The sequence below is a fragment of the Chenopodium quinoa genome, unplaced genomic scaffold, assembly GCF_001683475.1.
Source record: "Chenopodium quinoa cultivar QQ74 unplaced genomic scaffold, ASM168347v1, whole genome shotgun sequence".
Classification (NCBI taxonomy): Eukaryota; Viridiplantae; Streptophyta; class Magnoliopsida; order Caryophyllales; family Amaranthaceae; genus Chenopodium; species Chenopodium quinoa.
This window is the reverse complement of record NW_018744704.1, coordinates 6,897,221-6,921,323: the sequence shown is the minus strand read 5'-3', so window position 1 is coordinate 6,921,323 and position 24,103 is coordinate 6,897,221. Positions and strand designations below refer to the sequence as shown.

The following is a 24,103-nucleotide window of genomic DNA, read 5'->3' as shown; positions in this document are numbered from 1 at the left end:
CCATAAAGCTCATCAAGGCATGGCCGGCTGTGGAGTCGACCAAACTGTCGATCTTTGGAAGAGGATAGCTATCCTCTGGACATCCCTTGTTCAAATCTGTGTAATCAACACACATGCGCCAGGTTCCATTCGGCTTTTTGAAAAGTACAACATTGGAAACCCAATCTGGGAAGTAAAACTGCCGAATGAACCCAGCGTCTAACAACTTTTTTACTTCGGCGGCTGCCGCCTCACTTCTTTCTTCGCCATGGTTTCTTTTCTTTTGCCTAACCGGCTTCTTTTTGGGATCCACAGCGAGTTTGTGGATGGCTAGATCCAGGCTGATGCCTGGCATCTCATCCACTTCAAAGGTAAAAATGCTTTGAACTCTTTCAATAAATTGTGCAAGTCTGCAACTAGTTTTGCAAAAGCAATCGTCCTCACCTTAACAGTACGTTCCGGACGTGTATCATCCAGATTGATATCAATGTGTTCACCAGCCGGTTGAGGACGGAGTTCATCCGGCCGTTCACCGGTCAGTGATTGCTATTGCTTTTCTTTTTTCATGGCAAACAACTGGTCGCCCTTTCTCTTTTTTCCGGCTGCTGTTGGAGCGGGCGCAGCTTTCTTGATTTCATCAAGTTCTATTGATTCCTCACTATGGCCGGATGCGACCACAGTGGGCTTGACGTCTGAGAGATAACACTCTCTAGCCGTCTTCTAGTCTCTTCTTAGGGAGCTAACAGATCCATCATCTCTCTCAAACTTTAGAAGCATAAGAGAAGGAATGATGACAGCCTTAGACTCATTTGAGTAGGACGACCCAATATCAAGTTATAGGCGGTCAGTTCTTCAACAATCTCTCTCAAACTTTAGAAGCATAAGAGAAGGAATGATGACAGCCTTGGACTCATTTGAGTAGGACGACCCAATATCAAGTTATAGGCGGTCAGTTCTTCAACAACCAAGAAATGGAACACCATGTGGCGTCCTTCTCCCTTCTCCCCTAGCCGAATGGGTAGGTCTATCCGGTCTACCGAATGCACAACTCCACCCCCAAAACCAACTAAGGGATGAGATACCTTGCACAACTCCATCCCCAAAACCAACTATAGCGGTCATTGGTGTCGTGGCCAATGTCTTCATGGAAGTGACAATACTTGTTTTTGTTTCGATTTTTGGCGGAACCTTTCATAGCAGTCGACTTCTCAATGGTCACCCGGTCTTTGATCTCCATGAGGATGGAGTAACAGTCCTTGTTAAACTCGTACCTTGGGATGTACGGTTTATAATCCTTCTGTTTCTTCTGGGACGGCTGCTCATAGTCGTCTGCCGCCCAGATCTCTTTTCTCTTTTTACTTTCTTCATTTTTAGCCGGCTGTGATGACCGACTCTCTTTTTTGTCAGACTTCTTGGAGTCCGACTACTTACTGATGTTACAGAGTTTGGTCGCCTGTATATAGGCGTCCGCCTCCATCAGAGCTTCTTGGAGGGTAGCAACCCTCTTTTTGACGAGGTCGAATTTAAAGTTCGACCCGTCTTTCAGACCTTTGAAGAAGTCTGTATAGGTCACTTCATCAGACTGCCCTTGAATCTGAATTCTCATCAGATTGAACCGCCTGATATATGACCGTAGCCCTTCTCTATCTCCCTGCTGAATTGCACCTAAGTCAAGACTTGTTTTCTTAGCAGGGATGTTCATAGAGAAGTTGGAAGCAAACAAGTACGCAAGCGTCTTGAAGTTGTTGATGCATTTGGTCGGCAGGTTGTCGAACCATCGTTGGGCGATTCCCTTCAATGTGGCTGGGAAGCATCGACACCATGCGGCATCATCCAACCCTTGTAAATACATGAGGTTGGAGTAAGCCATGAGGTGATCTTCTGGATTATTGGTACCATCATAAGTACCTACCATAACATTTTTAACCTTGGCCAGCTATGCCGCCACAGTTATTTCCTTGGAGAACGTAGAATGTTGTTCCCCAATTTTTAGCAGACGGAGCTGCCAGTCCAAAGGTTGGACGTTTTGTGCCGCCTGCCCCCTAAAGAGGGCCGATTGCATGTAAGGTTGTCCATACGACATGTATGGCTGCTGAGGCACATACGGAGCTGAATGGATTATTTGAGGGCCATAGTGGACGGACAAGCCGCCTGACTGACCCTCTCGGTTTGATTGCGAATACCTCATTGAGGTATTCTGAAAGCTGTCTGGGTAACTCGATGTTGAAGCCGACTTAGACAGTTGTTGACTCTTCTTCTGCTGAATTAACATCCGGGCATCAGAGTAAGTCTTCTTTGTGTCATCCGGCTGGACGTGCCGAATGACCTTCCTCGTCCCTGTCTCAGGAATCGGATCTTTGTAAGATCGATCAAGGGCCGCTTCCCCTCCTTTGATTTAGGATGCGAAGTCGGCTCTCGATCTCTGGCCGGCTTGTTCCTCTCAGAGAGAGAAAGTTTTTTGGCCGACTGAACCCTGTTGGAGCCAACCGTCTTTTTGTCGATCAGGTCCTTTATCTCCCCCTTGAAACTTGTCATGAATTTCATAAGTTCGTCTCGTGTAGTTGGGGTCGTGCCTTTTTGCCGCCTGTTGCTGTCCAGACAGCAGTCCGGATGTTTTACTAAGACCTGCTTGGTCATCGCCCCGTTCCCTTCTTTCCATGGGACGAGTGCGTCTTGTTCTGAGTGAACCGTCGGCAGCCGCATATGTTTCGACTTCAAAGTCGTCATCATTGTCATGGTCCGAATAGACCTCAAATCCGGTCGTAGGCCATTTCTCATTAGGAGGCGGTACAGTTTCTTGTAAAACCATCTTAGAGGTACTCTCCCCGCAGACGACGCCAAATGTTTCGGGGTTTTCTGTGTCCCTCGGGAGAGTTACAACACCAAGACTGGACTCCGGACGCCTGTACCTGCAAACCAACAGAGACTCCGGTTGGGTGGAGTTCCGCCTCCGACGATCAAGTTAGAACTTGTTCGGAAGATAAAAGGTGCGGAATGTAAAGTGGGATCAGGTTTCTCTATGGTGAGAGATGATCATCCAACTCTCATAGACAGCCTCAATATCTGAGTATTTAATCTCGTAATTTGTGTGGATTGAATGTATTCCCCCCCCCGTTCCCTACGTGGGAACATCTCCCTTTTTATAGGGTCTCGAAGTGCATACCCAGTCCTAGGTTACGGAAACCTAGGACTGATTGGGCTGCCTAAGAGTTTGGGCCCTTAAAAGCCGCCTTTCCTAATTGGATATATGTCTGCCACGTGTCGTGCCCTGATTGGTCCACTTTGGAGTCCTCCCTGGGTGACACGTGGCGGACTCTGGTTGGTCCACGTGGCGAGGTAAGTTGCAGCTAAATTTCCTCAAAGACGGATCAGGGGTGTGGCCAGCCTAGGCCATGGTCCGCCCCATGATCTAGCAAGCGCATTATAGAATTAAGTTGCAGCTAAATTTGTGGAAGATAATTTGGCTGAGTTGGTTACATCATTGATTATTTAATGTTTGGGTTTATTGATCGAAACCTACAATCCACAAGAAAAGGGATTTCATTAATAAAATATAGTCAAACATCACTTACATATAATCCCTAAGAAATCAAGAATTTCAACACAAGTACACACCTTAAAACTAAATACATCATAGATTTGATTAACAATCGCCTTAATAAAAAACTTCATCTAAAACAATACAATATTATGAAACCTTGGATCTTCAATTCTTGCATAGAAATATCAAAAGAAAATAAAATTAAGAGAAAAATCATCATCTCAACGATGAGATCTATTTATTGAAAGCAATTAAAATATTTTTGGGGCTTACCACCGGTAAGAACACCAGTGGAAGCCCCTACAAAGATTTACAACTGAGACAAAGAGGAATAGAGATGGTAGAGATGGAGAGAAAAGGGAGAAGAGGGAAGGAAAACCTTCAAAATTTTTTGGAAAAACCTAGCAATGAAGGCTAGGAAAACCCACCCAAAAGAAAAACCCTAAAAATGAATATGGTTTAGAGATCCGGCTCGCTTCATATTAAATTCCTAGATCCGTCCTCGTATTTCCTTTTCCTTACTTACCATTAAAAAAAAATTAAAAAATAAAAAGCTCTACCTACACAAACAAAACACGGAAAACTACACAGCACACAAGTCCCATGAGAAGAAACAAAAGAGCGCGGTTTAATTTAATTGTTTCCCCAATTCGAATTTGATTCCCGGTAAATTCAGGTTAAGCTCCGGGTCACACAATACCAAACCAAATAACCCAGAAACCCAGTTGTTATCTTCTCATTTGAGCCACACAAAACATACCGTCACAGACTGACTGTCTACTCAGTCATTCAGTAGAATCCACATTTTTACCCACATTTCTTCCCGCCATTGTCTCCTCCGCCTCTCCACCACTACAACACCCTCAATAATGGGCATCAAAGATCTACTCAGATTTCTTAAACCATACACCGAACCCATCCACGTTCGAAAATACGCCGGCAAACGAGTAATCTCCCTTTCTTTTCTTCTTCCCTTAACCTCATTTACATTCGTCACACCATCAATTAATAGTGTGACTCGTCACATATAAGAATTTGTGCTATTCAATTTATTGGACGAAATATATTTTATTTTATTTTTAATTTTAATTTTTTGCAGGTTGGTATTGATGCTTATGCTTGGCTTCACAGAGGAGGTACCAACTATTGCGCTTTTTTTTTCTTTTTTTTTTTTATATTTTTTTTTTGGAGTTCAAAATGGGTTTGATTCTTAGAAGTACAAATGATTTTTTTTTTTTTTTTAATAGCATACTCATGTAGCATGGAGCTGAGTTTAAATTCAGAGGGAGAAAAGAAACTGCAATACATTAATTATTTCATGCACAGAATTAAGTTACTAAAGCACCATAAGATTACCCCAGTTGTGGTTTTTGATGGTGGGAACATTCCTTGTAAAGCCGGGACTGAGAACGAGCGATACAGGCATGTTTTAGTACCGTTTGTTTCAATGTGAAGTCGATTTCTTGTTATATGTGCTTAGTCTATGGTTGTAGTAGAGACTAATTGGTCTGTCATACTAATTATTGATTCAGGAGAAGAAAAGTTAACAAGGAAATGGCAATGGAAAAACTTAAAGAGGGGAATGTTGGTGGTGCCATTGAGCTCTTTCAGGTTAGATTAATGTCTCTTTGTATGATTTCGATGAATCATTACCTTTGTTAATTGGATGTATTCGTGATTATTCCTGTTTTGAATTGTTTTGTTACATATTAAATTATGTTAATCAACCTAGTTTCTCTCATGTTTAGTAGTTCGATGGCTAATTTTATTCTTCTGCTGGTATCTTTGCTTAATTTTTAGCTACAGTAGTTGAAAAAGAAATGGGCTGCTTGCAGCATACATGGAGAGTTAACATATCAAGTTTGGAAATTGTGAGGAATGTTTTATATAATTTGGATATAACCACGCCGAGATATATCTGAGCTATACTAACCAAGCTTGTACATCTTGGAATCTTTATTTTTGATGTTGACCGACTTTGCAAGTTTCGGAGCACAGGATTATAGAAAAAAGTCTGACCCTGCAACGTTTGAAAAGTTCTTTGTTCCACTATGTCCAGTTGTGTAAATTAGGCTATCGCTTCAAAATTTACAATGTGGAATATGGAAATGTTTGAGATAAACATTACTTAGTTTTGTACTTGCTGTACTCTTTATGTCATTAGGGTTCATTATGAATTCTAAAGCCAGTAAATAGCTCTTATAAAGGGCCATAACTTGGACAGTCAGGTCCCTGTGCTCGATGCAGTAAGTTTGTGATAGCTTTTAGTCTTGAGGACTAATAGAAAAGTGTTACGAGTCTAAGTGGTGTTGCAACAACTACCGTGGAGGATTCAGAATAGGGTATATTTTGGATGTGGAAGAAACAAAAATAATATGGAGCAATAAGAAGATGTTGAGATTGAAAAGGTTGTAACTTTTTTTCTGTTCTTCAATGTTATCCTGACATAAGGGTTATTTGGCTTTTTTTTTTTTTTTTTTTTTTTTTTGCTCTTCCAACTATTATCAAAGTGTAAATATATTTAGTTCTCATGCCCACATATGAAACTAATTTGTTGACCCTAAGATAGCTTAATTTATACTATTGTTACAAGTTCTGCCAATTTCTATGACATCAAATGAGTCAGCAGGACTGGAAATTATTGTTAAATTTGATGTGAAGTGTTTATTCCTGAATAACCTCAAAAAGGAAGTCCTAAAAAATAGAGAAAATGTGCAAGTTGACTCTCAAATGACTGACATGTTTGTTGCTAGGTTTAGTTTTATGCACTATTTCAGTGGTTCTCACGAATCTCACCTTCTTCAATTTCACAAAAATGAGGAATATTTTGTGTGTTTCTCAATTAGAAATAGTTTTTGACATCGCTAACAAAAGAGAGCTCTAGATCAGCTATCATGTACACTGTACACACTTGAACCAAATCATATGAAAGTAGTATGGAGCACTATTACTCTCTGGACAAAAGTTATAGCTACTGGTTATTTTCTGTTCCTTCTTAGACATACAAGAGCCTCAACAGGCTTCTTTAGACACTAAAATTAGTGTTGATCTTCTAAGATAAATTTCAAAAGTAGGAAGTAAAATTCTCCATTGCAAGTGCACTGTGTAGCGGAACTAATGCAACCTGTCCTACAGTTCTTATGAGCTGGTCTGCAGGTTGTACCATTGAAAATATCATGTAAATCAACCTAAATAACCAATATCCTCTTTTTACTCCATAATGGAATGTTAAAATGGACCCGTTCCGGCACAGATCGGTTGCTTAAATGGTTTAGGGGATTTATATCTCATATTGTTTACTTTGTAGTATGCTAATATTATAATATCTTGCAGTACTTTGAACATTAATCTTGTAGTTATTTTTGCAGTATGTTATTATCAGAACATGTGATAGTATAAACAATTATTAAATTTTGTTTTTTTGTTATAATTGTAGGTATAACTCTTAACTAAGTCTTTGCAAGATTAATTAACAGATAAAATTCACTTTGTACTCCATAATATTGATTATTGATTGAAGTCCCATCCATCTCTTTATATGTGTCTGCCTAAAGCAATGCATAAACTCCAACATTGACTAGTTTGGTTCTTTTCTGTAGAGAGCAATCAGCATCACTCCATCTATGGCACACCTATTGATACAGGTATGCCATTCACCCAATTAATGTTTTGCTATTCATTGACACTTTAAATATGTGAGCTTTTACATTTTTGAGTTGTTCTTTGGATGCTTCTAACCTGCTTCTAATAAGATTATTGGCTCACTTGTGTAACTTATGTTCAGACTTTGAAAACAGAAAATGTTGAGTTTATTGTTGCTCCATATGAAGCTGATGCACAATTGGCATACTTGTCTAGCCTTGGAGAAGAACATGGTGGTATCGTGGCTATAATTAGTGAAGACAGTGATCTGTTGGCATATGGCTGCCCATCTGTAAGAACTTCGTCAACTTTCTGTCCCTGAAGATGGGAGTTATACCGCTTACTGGCAACTTTCCAATTCCATATCTTTGGTTCATTCATTGTTTTCACATAATTATATATGCTGGTGAACAGATCATTTTTAAAATGGATCGATTTGGCAATGGTGAGGAGATCATTATAGATAAGGTTTTTAACTCGACAGAAATTAAACCATCATTCCGAAACTTCAACACCAATTTATTCATAGGTATATTTTCAAACAATTTTAAAGCTTTATTTTTTTATTACTTTTGAAAATTTTCAGTTTTAAATGCTGAAGTACTCAAGCTGGATCTCTTCCCTATAACTTGCATTAGCATCTGTATTATGTATTTGTAGAGGGATAACAAGGAAACCTCTTTAATTTATCTGGCATTTTTTTAATTTTTTTTCTCCTAGATGTTTGAACTCAAATTGTGACTTATGGTGTTTTTGCCCACAGATATGTGCGTCTTGGCAGGCTGTGATTTTCTTCCATCTATTCCTGGTATTGGAATTGTTAAAGCTCATGCGCTGGTCTCAAAGTACCGCAACATAGATCGTGTAAGTATCTTTTGTCAGCCAAGAATATCAGAATTATGAGTGTTTATTCTCTAGGAGATCAGACATAGAATCATATTAGGATTTGTTCGTCTTCTTTCCACTTCATCCAAGGTTTCAAATAAGACTAAACGACACAATTCTTGATCCCTAATTGTTTGAATCTCCTTAGCTCTTGCATTATAGGATTATAAGCCCTTAAGATAACTCTAGATTTCATGTTTATTTCTCTCAGAATGTTTTTCTTGCAGAATGGAAATAATACTCAGGAAATTTGATTGAAAGAAGAGAAAAGAAGTAAATTGGATTAAAATTAACGCAATTGAATTTCTGTAAATACGAGGCTAAAGGAAGTCAAATAAAATTACCTAAGCTGTCTAGATATAAAATGGATCTTTGGAGCTTCACCCTTCAGAAATTTAGACCTTCCTCACTGTTGAATACAACCAGCTTTTAAAGAGCATATAAAATTCTTGAAATATTTTCTATAAGTGTCTATGCCCTCTTCTCAGTATTACATTAGCTTTCTATAGTCTTACATCTTTCAAGTACTTAATGTACAGATAGCTGAGCTAGTAGTCTCAAACAATTACAAAAGAATTTTGAACATACAATAATTGCATTTTCTCTAACAAGAATGCTGATTTCCCATCAATTATTTCTTTAGTGTGAATGGAACTCAAATGTTGCTGTAAACTTGTAAGAATATTTCCCTTTTCTTTAGCTTGAAGCTTCTTCTAATAGCTCTGATTTGTGATAGGCGTGTCGTGTACCTAACAAAAATAACCTAACTATTCCTCCTAACTATGTAGTCGGGCAAGTAAGGGTCGAATCCCAAGAGACTAAGGTCTACCTAATTAAATAGACTCAAGAAATCACTAAGCAAGTAACCGAATCAAGAATGAAGAACACTAATAACTAATATACTAAATAACACAATTAACCAAGAATGAGATAATCAATGAATTAAAGCATCCAAGATCAAGCATTACCACGAATATAATCAAAGCACTAATGAATCTACCCCCAATAACAATCAATTGACAAGAGGAAAAGCATCCCCTAAATAATACCAAAGGTCTCTTCCGAGTTATCAATGGCTTCCCAAATCAACTATCAAGCCTATTTCCATGGAATCAAGCAATAAGGGACATTAAACACAATACTTAGCTTCCTAATCATCCAATCACCTACTTCCGTGATAATCTTCAAACCCTTAATTGAAATACCCAAATCCCGTTAATACCCAACTTCCGTTGCAATAAGAACAAAGGGATGATAACAATACTAATTATTCCTAATCTAGCATTGGCATAAATACAATCAATTAAGCATGTCAATTGGGATTATTATTGGAGAATTTAAAGATTCAATTCATGTTTTAATCATCTTCGGGCTTTGCAAGATCCCGGATTAAGAATTTACTCACACATATTAACGAAATCAAAATTGAGATTCAATGGACAAGACATAATCAATAAGCAATAAGAAATAAAAGAGAAATGAGATAGATGAATACCAATTGCTTCAATTGAAAGAACTTGAATTGTTGATGAACAATAAATCAAAACTAAGAGTAGAAATTAAATGCTAGACAGAGTAACTAGGGTTTTTCGGTAAAACTAATACTAGAGGATATAATAATCAGTCTTCTAATTGTGATTACAAAGGGTATTTATACCCCTAAAAAGATAGAATTTCGAAATTAAATAAAACGACTTCTGCAAAACAGTGCCCGGTCCAACCTGGCAAGGTCTGCCCGATCGGGCGGCCAGAGTACGGCGACGTTTCTTCTTCGTTGTTCTTCTTTTCTTCCTCTGCCCGGTCTGACCGGGCAAGCTACGCGCGATTGGGCGCGCGAAGCAGCTCTAAAAGGCGAGTTTGTTGAATTCTTGCTCTTCAATGCCCGGTCTCACCGGGCAAGCTATGCCCGATCGGGCATGTAGAAACTGCAGCAGTACTTCGTAACTAGCTTGTCCTTCTTTGCCCTGTCTGCCCGGGCAAGCTATGCCCAACAGGGCATGGGGGAAATCTTCATTTTCACTCACTAACCTCTTCTATAACCATCCAAAACACGTCTGATTCATCCAAAAAACTCCGTATTCCTGTGAAACTCACTAAAATAGATCGAACACACTAGAGAAGAGATTGTTAGCAAGAAATGGCTCCATAGAGCCCAAAACCATGCAAATATATATTATAAAACCGGGGTAAAACATGGTATAAAACACATACATCAATTTGTTGGCTAAAATCTGGAAAAAAAAAAAATTAAAATAAAAATAAAATAAAATAAATTCAATGTCCAATTTGTCATGTTGAACTATTGTGAATTTATCAAAGACTATGTCCTTATAGATCCATGTTAACCTTAATTATCTTTAATTTAATCGTATACCTAAACCCATGGTTTGCAGGCTAGAGTGCTAGACCCGCTCTGTGTTAGTCTTTTAAGTTTAAACAGTCTACATATCAGAATAAAATGGCTAGCATGGCATCCTCCTTCACCTGCTTGCTTGCTTCTGGTTTTATAACCTGAACTCTGCCATTGACTTCTTGTATGATAGATTTTCTGTTGCAGACAAGGGTGCATCATTAAATGTCATAACATTTGAGCTATCTCAACTAGCCACTAAAACACTCTATTTTCCACCTGCTCGTCTACTCTTGCAGGTGCTATCAGTTTTAAAGACTGACAAGGGTAAGCAAGTGCCTGATGATTATGCAAGATCTTTCAAGGAAGCAGTGGCGGTGTTCCAACATGCTACGATGTAAGAAAATGATACTCAAAGGGCTGCCTCACCAGTTGGCAATTTCCTATAAATATATATATCAAACTAGGTAGTGGTAGATTTACCTCTTCTATTCTTGCTTACTGCTGATGTTGTTTTTCCTTCATTATCTATAGATATAATAGAGAAAAGAAGAACGTTGAGCACATGAAAGAACTCCCAGAAACACTTTTGGAGTCACTCGGAGGAGAAATTGATTTCTTGGGACCGTATCCTTCTCATTGCTTCCCTTTAACTAGGCTCATTGGAGATGCATATGCCAATAATCATATACCTCTTATATATGGAGAAGGTTATTTGAACATGAGACTGAAAAATCCACATTTTAATATTAACTACTACAGTAAGGAAAACTTTTGTCTACTCCAGGATAGAACCATTTGATCCTATTTTCATTCCAAAACTGCCTTCTTACAACTAAGTCGGGAAAACCTCAAAATGCCTCTAGATCCAAAATTATTAGAAATAACCCCAAAATGTCCATCGACATTGGACATATTATTCAAATACCGAGTGTGAATTTACCACTGCTCTTAGGAGTAGTGTCTAAGCTTCTGTATCTGAAATGATGTTTTTGCAAGCGGTTGCATGAAAGCTGTGCTGTGAACTCACTTACAAAACCTAGCTTATTGAGAAACCTTAAATGAAAAGACATAAAAAGTTAACATTAAATGAAAATTCCATTTATATAGCCGAGACAAAAGCCAAAATTTTCCCTACCAACAACATTATTTGTGATGCTTTATATGAAAAAATATATGTATAATAAATTTAAAAATTTTCCCCCATTCCTAAGGTTGTTTACTTGTGTCTGTGTATAAGTGTTGCGCACTCGCTTTTTCTTTAACCACTGGTGAAACCTATCAGAATCATTCCCCCATCAATTGCAACTGCTATTGCTGAAGGTAATTTAGACCCCTCTACAATGGAAGCTTACGAGTGTTCACTGAGTCAGAAAAATTCTGGATTGGCTGAAATTGAACAGTATGAGGTGTCTGATCCAGCAGATGCTGTAGAGACTCGTTCTGCTTCATCTCAACAAACCAATAAAGGAAATAAGCATCGTAAGTTTATTGCCCTCTATTTTTACCACCCCTGCCTTAAAAAACCGGTGAAGAAAAGACCCTATAATTATTATTTTAAGATATGATTTCGAAAATAACATGTAGCTGCAATAATTACTGCACACAGGAGCAGCGAAACCTTATCCAGCATTCGAAGTTCATAGGGACAAAGAGAAACAAGAACAGAGCTGTTTTACTGTATATTCATACCTAAGTATAAAAGAGAGAAGCATTTCGAGTAAGTTGTTCATCAAAGAATATCCTGTTTTCCTTTTGAAAGTGCAAATGTATGTTACACAAATTGACAAGATAATAATGCAATTGTATTTATAGGCACAAGTACTATGACGGTACCTAGACAAGTCTTGAAGGAAAGAAATTTCTCAGATGAAGCTGCAGCTCTTTCGAAATTAGTCCTTGCATCAGAGGCTCACAATGATGAAGAAATCTCTAGTGTTTCTGAGGAGTTTCTGGTAAAGACACCAGACAATAATCCTTTCCGAAAAAGGAAACTTCATTCAGAGAACACAGAAACTACCCCTACAACAAAATCATCAGTGACTGAGGATGATCAGTCCGAGTTGAGAAGGCAAACTCTTGATTCCCAGGAAAGTGTAAACTCTACAACTCAGACGTTAGATGACAACAAAGAACAGTTTAAAGTTCTGAAAAAAGGTAAGATAAGCAACTGCAAAGCTTCAGGAAATAAAAAAAGTAGTATACTGAATTTCTTTGCTCGCATTTAATTAAGAGCCAATCACTGTTTTCTGTACTTGGTTGAATGTCTAATATAAAGCTATTAACACCAAATTTTGATATTGTGCAATGTAAAGCATGTACCAAGGTACCTTTTGAGTATGCTTAATTTTCCAGCATTGTACGTCTTAGTTGTATTAAGTTTAGTTCGTAGCACATACAAGCAAGATTTTACTTGTATGGATGACTTTGTATAAGATTAGAGAGAGAATCATCATGTATTTGTAAATAGTATTTTTCTCAATAGATTGGTGTTAGTTTTATAGTTTATGCCTTCTTCAACATTAATTTCTTAGTTCTAGGATTTGTTTCTTATCATTTTGAAATGTTACTGCAGAGCAAAAAGAAAATTTAATAGGATGATATAATGAAATCTTAGATAGTCTTTGTGTACATTAAAGTACAAATTTTTGCCTACACCCATATGTAGATAGCACTACATGCACCTAGAGCTAGGCATGGGCCGGGCCGGCCTGCGGGCGGCACGGGCACGACATGGTAGCGGCCGACACGGCACGGGGAATGTGTTGGGTTTCGTAGTGTCCGCCACTACGCGGAATGAAACCCTCCCAAAATCCGCACACAAATTAATGTAACTAAACATGCATATTAATTAATTAACAATCACATAATTAATTAACAAGGAGAGAGAACGAAGAAAATACGATCTTACCCATGACGCGTGCTTCGCTCTTTCTAAGAGCTCGTACTTGAAAGCGTTAGCTCCACAAATGCGTAAGCCTCCAACGGCTCTCACCCTCGAGACCCAACCCGAACGGTCCCTACCCCGAAGGTTAGTCGGGGCTAGACCAAGAAAACTTAGAGTATTAGAATTAAGGTTCTCTCTTCTTGGAGATCCTTTAAAATTCACAACTCAAGTGTCCCTTCCCAATCCCAAATGATGGATATTTATAGGGAAAGGAGCCTTGAATCCCAATCTCCCATCAATGTGGGAGAGTTGGTAAAAATGCACTTTATTCAATTTATTTTAACTCAAAAATCAAATTGAAAATGCAAGTGAATCAACAAACGCCAAGTGTTAAGAGGTGAGCAGGGTGGTTAGGTGAGGACCACAAGGGGGGACCAAACTCCCCTTGCTCCCCAAGCAATCCACCAAAACCGGTCCCCTCTTGAGCATGTGCTGGCGCACGCATGAGCTGGCTAGCAGCGTTGGCTGCCAAGGCTGCCTAGCTGGCGCCTAGCACCATGGCTGGGCTTGCCAGCCAGCCCGCATATGCATACGCAAAGCAAGCAGGCCACGCACACATGCGAGCTACTGCTGCTGCTGCGTTGCTTATGCTGGGCGCTGCTAGCTCGGCAACGAGTGCGAGCAGCCTAGCACGTATGCCGCGCTTGCTAGTGGACTGCTGCTGGGTGCATCCCTCGCTAGCGATGCCCAGCGTGCTACGCTAGCACCTGGTGCAATGCTTGCGAGGGGTGATGCTTGCGAGGGGTGATGCTCGCCCTTATGCGCCAGCTGCTTGACGCCTTCGCCAAGGCCTTGACTAGCCCAGCCATGCGTGCTGGTGCTAGCGTGTGTGCGACTAGGCGCACCAACCCCGCAAGCATGCTCGTCCAGCAAGCCTAGCACGCACATGCATGCTTGGGTTGCGGCATAGCCATGCGATGCGGTTGGTGCCCTATGCTAGCCTAGCACTCGCATGCCTAGGACAATGCAAGGCTACGGCTTAGCTTGAACTTGTCGTTTGCTTGATTTCTCGTCTCGTCGAATTCTAAATACGACTCGACTGAATTCTAAATTCGACTGGACTTACGACGCTCGGTTTCGACACTCAAAGCTCGATATCCGACGTCTTTATTCGTAATACTCTAATGACTCATCTAATCCTTCGGATTGATTCGTCGCCTCGAATCGGTTACTCGATTGGGGTGTGACCCGAAGGGTTCAGTCAAGATTAAGTTGTAATATTTATTATACATTAATATTACTGATCGGAAGTGGCCTCCACCTAGGCGTTCCGATCACTTGACCTCACTGAATAATTAGCTTTCTAATAATTCCGAACCCTCTATCGGAATAATACACTTGTTCAAAGGACACCATTCCTTTCAATCTCCCACTTGTCCTTTTGGACAAGTGCGCTGTTAGTGTATAGCCCATTTCCTATGTCGCTTAATGTCTCTTCATGAACTATAAGGTAAGATTCTTCGTTATCCTTATTACGTCTACAAGTGTTTCTCGATTTCCACGTTTGACTGTCAATAAGCTGATGAAAATTCATCTGAGCACGACCATGCATTTTCACAGTCTCGCTCTTCGAGAGGCCTTGTAAACAACAAAGACATGTTCCCTATTATTAATAGGGGACATTCCCAGTCTTGTATTGTTAGCTTCCTTTACTAAGAGGACCTAGCCGCCCGAGTGTTGTCGTTATAATCCCCATTTACAGCAGACGTTTGACAACATCAAAACGGACTAGTACTCAAACAAGAGAATTACAATACTCATGGTCGAGGAAAAAGGTCCAAATAGCTATAATGAGAAATATACTTATGATGATTTTAAAGCTCTTAAAGTATTCTCATAGGTCGATCCGGTATAGTTCCAAACCAATACCTGCGCAAATGATTTATGACAATCATGTCCTTGTAGCACAAGAAAAGGTGCTATAAATCATACTACACACTAATCTCTAGTGGTCATTAATCGTCCATCATTTAAATGACCTTAATTGATTAGGGATAATTTTCGATTTGAAATTTTCAATGTTCACTTAACAGGTGTTTCTTTATCCAAGACATTGTCTCGATACCCTGTTTTGAATATTCTTATATATCGAATGGACTTATTATTTAATTCTAAACCACAATTAAATAGAAATGGAGTGATGATAATTTTGCAAAAAATTAAATTACTTCAAAACCGAATGGTTCAACATAGTGTTTTACATTTAAAAACCTCAAATTTTATTAAAACACATGAACAGGGAAATCAAAGCCAATCTCCAACATGCCTGATTCCCATTGCCTCAACGTGCTTGTTGTGCTTCACTTGAGGTAAAGGTTTAGAGAGTGGATCGGCTACATTGTCGTCCGTTTCAGTCTTACAAATTCTGATTTCACCCTCGGACTTCCATTCCCTTATCATGTGAAATCGTCTCTTGACATGTTTGACTTTCTGATGTTCCCTTGGCTTCCTAGCCTGAGCAATAGCTCCATTGTTATCACAATAGAGGTCTATCGGACCCTTGATGGAGGGTACAACATCAAGTTCACTAATGAACTTACGAATCCAAACTGCCTCCATAGATGCCAAGTATTCGGCTTCAGTTGTAGAATCTGCAGTAGTGCTTTGCTTAGCACTCTTCCAACTAAACGCCATTCTATTTAGACAGAACATGTACCCTAACTGCGACTTGGAGTCATCTCTGTCAATCTGGAAGCTTGCGTCGGTAAAACCTTCAACAACCAAATCATTATTTCCACCATAGACCAGGAATTCATCCTTATTCCTTTTCAGGTAATTTAGGATATTATTTGCCGCAATCTAATGCGCCTCTCTTAGGTCTGATTGGTATCGGCTCGTAGCACTCAAGGCATACGACACATCCGGCCTAGTACATATCCTGGCATACATGATCTATCCAATAAGCGAAGCATATGGGATCTGATTCATCATCTTTCGCTCATCAGGTGTCTGTGGACACTACTTCTTGTTGAGAGTTATACCATGTGACATGGGTAGGTGCCCTCTCTTGGCCCCTTCCATGTTGAATCGTGCCAGTACCTTATCAATATAAGTACTTTGGCTCAATCCAATCATCCTTTTAGATCTATCCTGATAGATGTTGATGCCCAATATGTACTGTGCCTCTTCCAAGTCCTTCATTGAAAAACACCTTCCAAGCCAGGCCTTTACGGACTCTAACATTGGAATGATGTTTCCAATGTGTAATATGTCATCGACATATAAGACGAGGAATGCGATGTCACTCCCACTCACCTTCTTGTAAACACAAGATTCATCTGGATTCTTGTTAAATAGGTAAGATGGATTATTTTGGACGGATGAGGCAATAGTGGGATTATTTTGGGCGAATGAGGCAAAGAAAATGGAGTAGAAAAGTGAGTAAAATTTTGAGGAGAGAGAAAAAGTAGTAGTAATACGGTTTTTTTTTTTTTTAAAAAAAAGGAAAAAAGAAAAGTTGCATTCATATGAGGAGAAATAAAAGGTTGAAAACTGAATTTTTTTTTTTTTTTTCATGTTGATAATAGACTAGTAGTTATTTAGGAAAGAAGGGGGGGGGGGGGGGAGTGGTAGGTATGAGTTCATACACTTGGTGTAGGTATTAATAATTAACTTCAAAGTGATTTGGTCTGAATCCATTATTTGAAATAAAATGGTTACATCCAAACAGACCGCTTGTATTAGGCATATCAAAAAGTTCTTCCTATATTCAATCTTTTTCAATTCAATTTTTAATTTCTTCCACATCACTTGATTTTCCAATAATCTACCACACCCTCATCTGTACTTTTTTGTTTTACAAAAAAACCCTCAATCCCTCATACTCCCTTCGTCATTTACTTTACATTTGCACGGTCTCCAATAAACATCTTTGACTACTAATAATTTTGGCTATGTATAAGTAAAATGTTTAAAAAGTTGATATTTGAAAAATTTAGCATTAGGGGAATCTAATAAAATCAAACTTGTTAATTTATTTTTGATTGTATAAATCATAAAATGTGGTCAAAGTTATTTTATTTTGACTACATGAATAGTAAGTGAATCGAACTTTCAGAAATAGTAAGTGAGCTTAGGTTAGAGAGAGATAGAGCGTGCATATGCTTAGGTTAGATTAAAGTATAAATGTTGTTTGGTCTTCGGACTGTGTAGTTTTGGAGTTTTGAGGGCTTGCCCTCCTCTTTTTGGTATAAAATCTTACTTATCCAAAAAAAAAAAAAAAAAAAAAAAAAGATTAAAGTATAAATGACTATGACGTTGAATTATGGGGAGGTAATCTACATTATTTGGTTGTTTCCCTCTCATATTACAATATTTGCATATAACAATTTACTAACTTTTTTTTAAATACTATCCAATATGCCAAACATGAAGAATATGTATAAAAACAGATAGATTGAATATAAGAACTAGTAAAAGGCGTGAGAAAGAAGTCAAATATTTTTTAAAATGTACATGCATAAAAACCATACATATACCATACCATAACTTAAAATGACAAGGTTTTACAACAATGATGACTTAAACCAATTTACTAGGGTTGCTCGTCATTTCTATTACAGGTTCATCGTTTCTTATTAGCAGGCTCTTTCTGGGCATTGAAGTAGACAGTGGCGACCGGGAGGCCAAGCCCATGTCTACCAGCAAAGAGGCGTGTATTAAAATTAGCACGACTAATCGGTGGCTCCACGGCCATACCCAATGGTTGCTTTTGCTCAAACAACACCAGTATGAATCTGTGTATTCCCACGGGTGGCCTTGGCCCAGTATACGCAACCACTTCCTTTCCTGCATCCTCAAAACAAGTCCATTTTACTACTTGGTATATATATTTACTATTTACTAACATTTTAAGTAGATATAAGGTCTTTGTACGATGAGTCACAATTACATATAAACTCCCTTCCCGTTTGTAGATGTCCTTATGCTTCATTCGGACCAAAAAATAACAATATAAAATAAAGGGTGTAAGAATTACCACAAGATGTACTAGCACAACCAGGTATATCAGTGACAATCCTGAAAATTTAATTTAGTGTAAATTAAACTCTTAAATTACTAAAAATGCAATTACAAGAGACAATTACAAGAAAATTACTACGATATAACGTGTTATTAGTGATAAATGACTAATTACAAAAGGATGGAATAGTTACCAATGTACCAACTCTCGCATGGAGGGCTCGCTGGGGCTAGGAGCATCAGGATCTGTCATCACCTGCATGTCAAAATGTATACATTTTGAGCATTTCCATGGACTATTTTATGCACAATGCAAGAATGTTCAGACAATTACATGAACCATTATGTTCCATTAAAAAAAAATAATAAAAAAAAAAATTTATCGATTTTGTGCCAAAACTTACTACATTAAGGTTTTGGGGTTATTTTGGTGCTTTAAAATTCGATTTAAAGTCAAAAGTGACAAATAATTTATCGAATATGCCTCTTTTTGTGCGTGTCCCACTAACTGAGATATTTTTTAGCACGCAAAACAATACATACGGATTATGCTTTTAATTTGACCTCAAATTGGAATCTAAAGGGCAAAAATGAACCCCAAAACTTTAATAGAACAAGTTATCGACACGAAAATTTTCGCTTAAGAGGTGGTGAAATCTTTATGTTTTTTTTTTTTTTTTTGGTAAGTGGTTAAATAAAATAAACAAAAAACGAGTGCTTAAATTAAAAATGTTGTGTTTTTGAGATGGAAAAATACAAAATTTCCATATAGTTATAAAAATTATATGGAAAATGAAATTTTGTATAGTACAATAACATATATTTTTACTAATATATAATTAGATAAATTAATGGTCAAAATCGTGTCTCGGCATACATGTTTGATCAAAGTGTAACATTTATTAATGTATTAATTATTTTAGTGTATTATATGGATTAGTGCTCAAACAGATTTTTGCTTCATAATTTATGGTTAATTAGTGTGTAGAAATAATTTGTAGATAAAATATTTCAAACGTGAAGAGAATGCTACTTGCCGTACTCCCGTCACCTTGAATAATTGACACGTTCGACTGTTTTTCATTGTTCATATATGGATTTATCTAACGAGGGCGTTAGACAACAATCTAATACACTTCCTAAAAGGTAATAATTTTGAAATGCATGCCAAAATCACACATCGATCGGTGTAATTGGTATTTTTGTAAGTTACTATTTCTATTTTTAGTCATCATATATATTTGATGCCCTAGGGTTCGTTAGCTTATACCTTCATATATTAACTTTGACCACAGTTTTTTAGTAATGTATTAACAACAAGTTTTGCAATGAAATATGTTGTTATATAGGTATTAATATAAGGTTTTGTAATTTCAATTTTTAATATTTGTAACTTACATTTAAAAATATACTCCTTTTGTTCCGAAATAATTGACATGTTTTACTTTTTTCACTATTCAAATAGTACCTTTGACCAACGTTTTTTGGTAACGTATACAAAACGAATTTCGTTTTTTGGTAACGTATACAAAACGAATTTTATCATGAAATACATTGTTTAATAGGTATATATAATAAAGTTTAATAATATCAATTTTGTTATTTTTTTTACTAATATTCAATCATATATCTAAGGTCAAACTAGTGCATTAACATGCATGTTAAGTTTGATTATGTCAATTATTATGAGACAAATGAAGTATATGAGGGATTAAAATGGAAATAAATCGATTAATTCCATTCATTGATCGCGTGTTTTTAATCGCGTAATATCCGGCCCATAACATGCATAAATACAAGTGTTAGTCTAATATGACAGCTAATTCGAGACATAACATATGCATGTATCCTGATTTTAAATTACTTCCTTTACAAGTGTTGATTCAATATGACAACTAATTCGAGACATATTGACCCACACAGAATTTTATGTGGTTGTGTTGAATTTATTAAAATATTGTATAAGTGAATTTTATTGAAAGTGAGTAATAGTTTATGTAAAAGTAAGGGATGTGAGAGAAAAAATATATTAACAAAAACTGTGCCTTGGATAAGAGTGAGGACCATATGAGGAAAGATATAATAAGATTGTGTAGACCATTTTCTTTTAAATAGAAAGTGTTACATTAATAAATAAATAAATATATAAAAGACCAATTACAGGGATAATTGCCTAATAAATAGGACAAGTAATTGCACTATTTTTACCATTAATATCTATGAAGTATTAATTCAAATTAACAAATTTTGATATATTAGAAATTTACATGAAGGCAAGCCAAACATCTACGTATAAACGAGAATGTCATTTTTTAAAATAATTTTAATCACATCCCTAAAATCCTTAATTTTCAATAAAAAAATTTCCATGCCTCGCCTTTTAACAAGAAGAAAAAAAGATATCATAGCTTTATTTTTTCCCTTTAAACTATAGCTCGTGTATTAGCACAAATACATTCGATTTTACATGATAACATATAGCTATATATAGTTTAAAGTAAGACAAGTGAACAGTATGAAAGGTATAATGGTGCAACTATTTGGAAACGGAGATATTAAAATGGTGCAACTATTCAGAATTAATACAAAGATGAAAAAGAAAAAATAGATATACATATATAGAGTGGAATTAATGGACAAACTAACCAAGGTGTAAAGGACATCAGAATGGCCTCCGATGAGAAGGCGAGGAGGATCAACAGCAATAGAAGGCTTGATAGTGCAGCCATTGGTAACATGCTTAGCTCCAAAGTAAACAGACATGCTTACACTCGGCACAAACATGTCCACCACATCTCCTATCACTCTACCAACAACCAACGGATCCACTGATGCAGCCATATATACGTCTATGTGACTAATGTGAATGTATATGTGCGCGCACGAGCGCAAGTGATATAATGGGAGTTGTGAAGAAAATAACTCGGAGTTGTGTTAGATTATATAGGACAGGAGGTCAGGAAAAAAACACACTAGTATGCATGCATCAGGAGCATAGAGGGAGAAACTTAGAGACAGTGGGATGAGCAATGTGTACCACGTGTGAGGGCAAAACAATGCACTATACCGCTGTCTTTTTAATTGTTTTTTGTATTTGACAGGTGTTTTTTAATAGCCCGTGGGTTTTATCGACTGCTTGTCTCTCTTTTTTCAACATTGATCACCTTATTTACAATGTGTTACTCCCTGTCTCCAATTTTTTTTTATATTATCTCCGTTCCAAGTTATGTTCAACAATTTGTGAGTAGAAACGATAAAAAACACATATAAAGTGGTTTGAACTCATAACCTCATGGAATAAATACGATACAAGTGTCATCTTATCTAGCAATAATTTATATTCTATTCATCCATATAAATATATTTAAATGTAGAATAAAAATTAGCATTCAAACTAAAACAAAACAAACTCAGATAATTCTATATATTCTCTTCGCTATTCAATATTATATTACAATATTAAAAGTTCAAACAATTTATTAAAAAAAATTACTCAAAGTAACATCACGGGGCAACAATAACATCCCAATGTCCGGATCACAAACTAGTTTATTTATTAAGACGATTCCAACAAATACCTACAAGACTATAAGTTTTCTTATATATAAATTACAAACATTAGCCAAAGTAAGCCAAGCGAAAAGTGTAAAAGTGCTAATGAAACACTTATTAAAAAAACAATGGGAGAACTTTTTGATTTTCCCCTTCACTTTCTGGTAGTTTTTAGAATAGTTTGTATGGGTGGTTTTTTCATTTTAGTGGTTTTTGTGCTCATCTTTGATGTATAGTCTGTCATTTGAATGGCATAATAGTGTAACATTCGGTTTTAAATTTTAATAAGAAATTGAATGATCATGTAGAAGTAGCACTGTCAAAACAGTTTTATAGTTCGGTTTCGATTCGGTTTGGATTTAAGTGACCTACTGGTCAATTTCGGTTCGATTCAAATTATTATCAATTTGGTTCAATTTTGTGCGGTTTTAATTCGTTTTAGCTTGTAAACGGTTCGGATAGTTAATGGTTCGGTGCAAACGGGTTGTGGTTTGTAAACGGTTTGGTGTAAACGGTTTTTAACCCGATTCAAACGGTTTCGGGTTAGAAACGGTACGGGTTAACAATGGTTTGGTTCTTTTTCGGTTCAGTTCTGTTTCACGTCGGTTCTATTGCAGTTCAGTTTAGAAATGGTTTGATTCGTTAACGGGCTCGATCGGTTCTTATATGGTTTAACATTATTCGGATCGGTACGGTTTCAGGTTTACTAAAGTATGATTTGGGTCGGTTTTCGGTTTCAAAAAATTTGATTTTAATCGGTTCGGTTCTCATTTAGATCGATCTGTTTCGGGCAGTTAAACACTTTCTTTTCTTCTATAGTTGTTCCGATGATATATTCCTAAAAAAAATAATGAAGTAATGATGCATAAACTATTAAAAAAATAAGTAAATATATAATGATGCATGAACATAGTCCAAAATCAGTAATGCATAAAATAAATCAACAAAAAACTAATTACTAACATAACCAATACTCTAGTAATAATGTACTCCGTAGTAAGTTTTTATTCTTTAAAATGTTTAAAAATTATTTCTTCTTATTCATACTTTATTATTTGATACAAAATATGAGTCTTGTTTTGTTGAAACTTGTCTTTTTTCACCATTGCTAAGCAAAAATTCAATGATAAATATTTCAGGGTTTTTTTTTATCCTACGGGAGAGTTACGTCACCAAGACTAGATTCCCTTTGCCGGTTGTACCTGCAAAACAAAAGAAGCTCCAGATGGTCAGAGTTCCGCCTCCGACGATCAAGTTAGAAAGTGTTTGGAGTAAAAAAGCAGAAAGTAAAATATCTTCTCATATCCTGATATCAGTGTTTTCTTTGTTGTAAGGGAATTAATTGCGATGTAATAAATGAACGTGTCCCCAAAATGGTGTAAATCTCCCTATTTATATGGTCATTGGAAATTGTGCCTTTACCTAGGTCACTCTGACCTAGGTTTGGTGGGCTGCGCCGTTTTGCGGCTCTCTTGGGAAATGGGCCTTGAAGGCCGCCATTTCCTTTGGGGTATCCGCCTGTCACATGTCATGCTCTGGTAGGTCCACTTTGGACTCTTCCTAGAGTGACATGTGTCACGCTCTGACTGGAGCACATGGCTGGGTAAAAATACCCAAATCACTTTTCCCTCACAATGGTGACCTGGCGTGCCACGTGGCGCCTGTGACAAGTGTCACGCATGCACTGGTGACAAGTTTTTTTACTGTTCACCTTCTGGAGTGAATTTAGGGTTTTGGACCCCAAATTTTTAACCCTCTATAAATAGTCATTTACCCCCCCCCCCCATTTTCGCACGTTTACGAAATAGTTTGAGACAGAATTTTGACTATTCTGAGAAAAACTTCTGCCGCTTGCACCTTGACCGCCTGTACCACAGCCGACCAAGACTTCCAAGCATCCTTAGTACCCTCGTTCTAAAGGTAACCACCTGTTTTTCTCTCTCTCTTTTTCTTTAATTTCAGCTTTATTTCTTTAATTTGAAAATGGTTTCAGAAACACGCACGGCACGGCCTAGGATAGCGATCAGCCGGTCACCGGGGATAGCTGAGTCTAGAACTAGGAGTGCCGGCTACCCCTTCTTGGACTCCCCTTTGGAAACTTCCCCGAATCTGACCGTCTCTATGTCTGTGCAGGACACTATGGCCAGAACGAAAAGAACGAATAGGTAGCAAAATCCAGACGACTCCTTTAGGGCGCCTGTAAGTGAATTGTCTGACCAGCTGCCAGGTGCCCCTAGTACTCCTG

General features: G+C 37.4%; 2 protein-coding genes across 2 annotated transcripts; one reads left to right on the top strand and one right to left on the bottom strand.

Moving 5' to 3' along the window:
- Positions 1-3,511: 3,511 nt before the first annotated feature.
- Positions 3,512-12,879, top strand: LOC110702980 (exonuclease 1-like). Its single transcript, XM_021880738.1, has 13 exons — positions 3,512-4,467; positions 4,620-4,656; positions 4,768-4,942; positions 5,053-5,131; positions 7,120-7,164; positions 7,305-7,454; positions 7,577-7,691; positions 7,926-8,026; positions 10,697-10,794; positions 10,932-11,024; positions 11,683-11,879; positions 12,007-12,117; positions 12,213-12,879. The coding sequence occupies exons 1-13, from the start codon at positions 4,390-4,392 to the stop codon at positions 12,623-12,625; spliced, it is 1,692 nt and encodes a 563-aa protein (XP_021736430.1). The 5' UTR covers positions 3,512-4,389; the 3' UTR covers positions 12,626-12,879.
- A 4,896-nt stretch (positions 12,880-17,775) lies between these two features.
- LOC110702981 (protein MOTHER of FT and TFL1) lies at positions 17,776-21,211 on the bottom strand. The gene is made up of 4 exons (XM_021880740.1): positions 20,953-21,211; positions 18,501-18,562; positions 18,323-18,363; positions 17,776-18,132 (listed from the first exon to the last, which is right to left on the bottom strand). The coding sequence occupies exons 1-4, from the start codon at positions 21,145-21,147 to the stop codon at positions 17,909-17,911; spliced, it is 522 nt and encodes a 173-aa protein (XP_021736432.1). The 5' UTR covers positions 21,148-21,211; the 3' UTR covers positions 17,776-17,908.
- Positions 21,212-24,103: the final 2,892 nt, after the last annotated feature.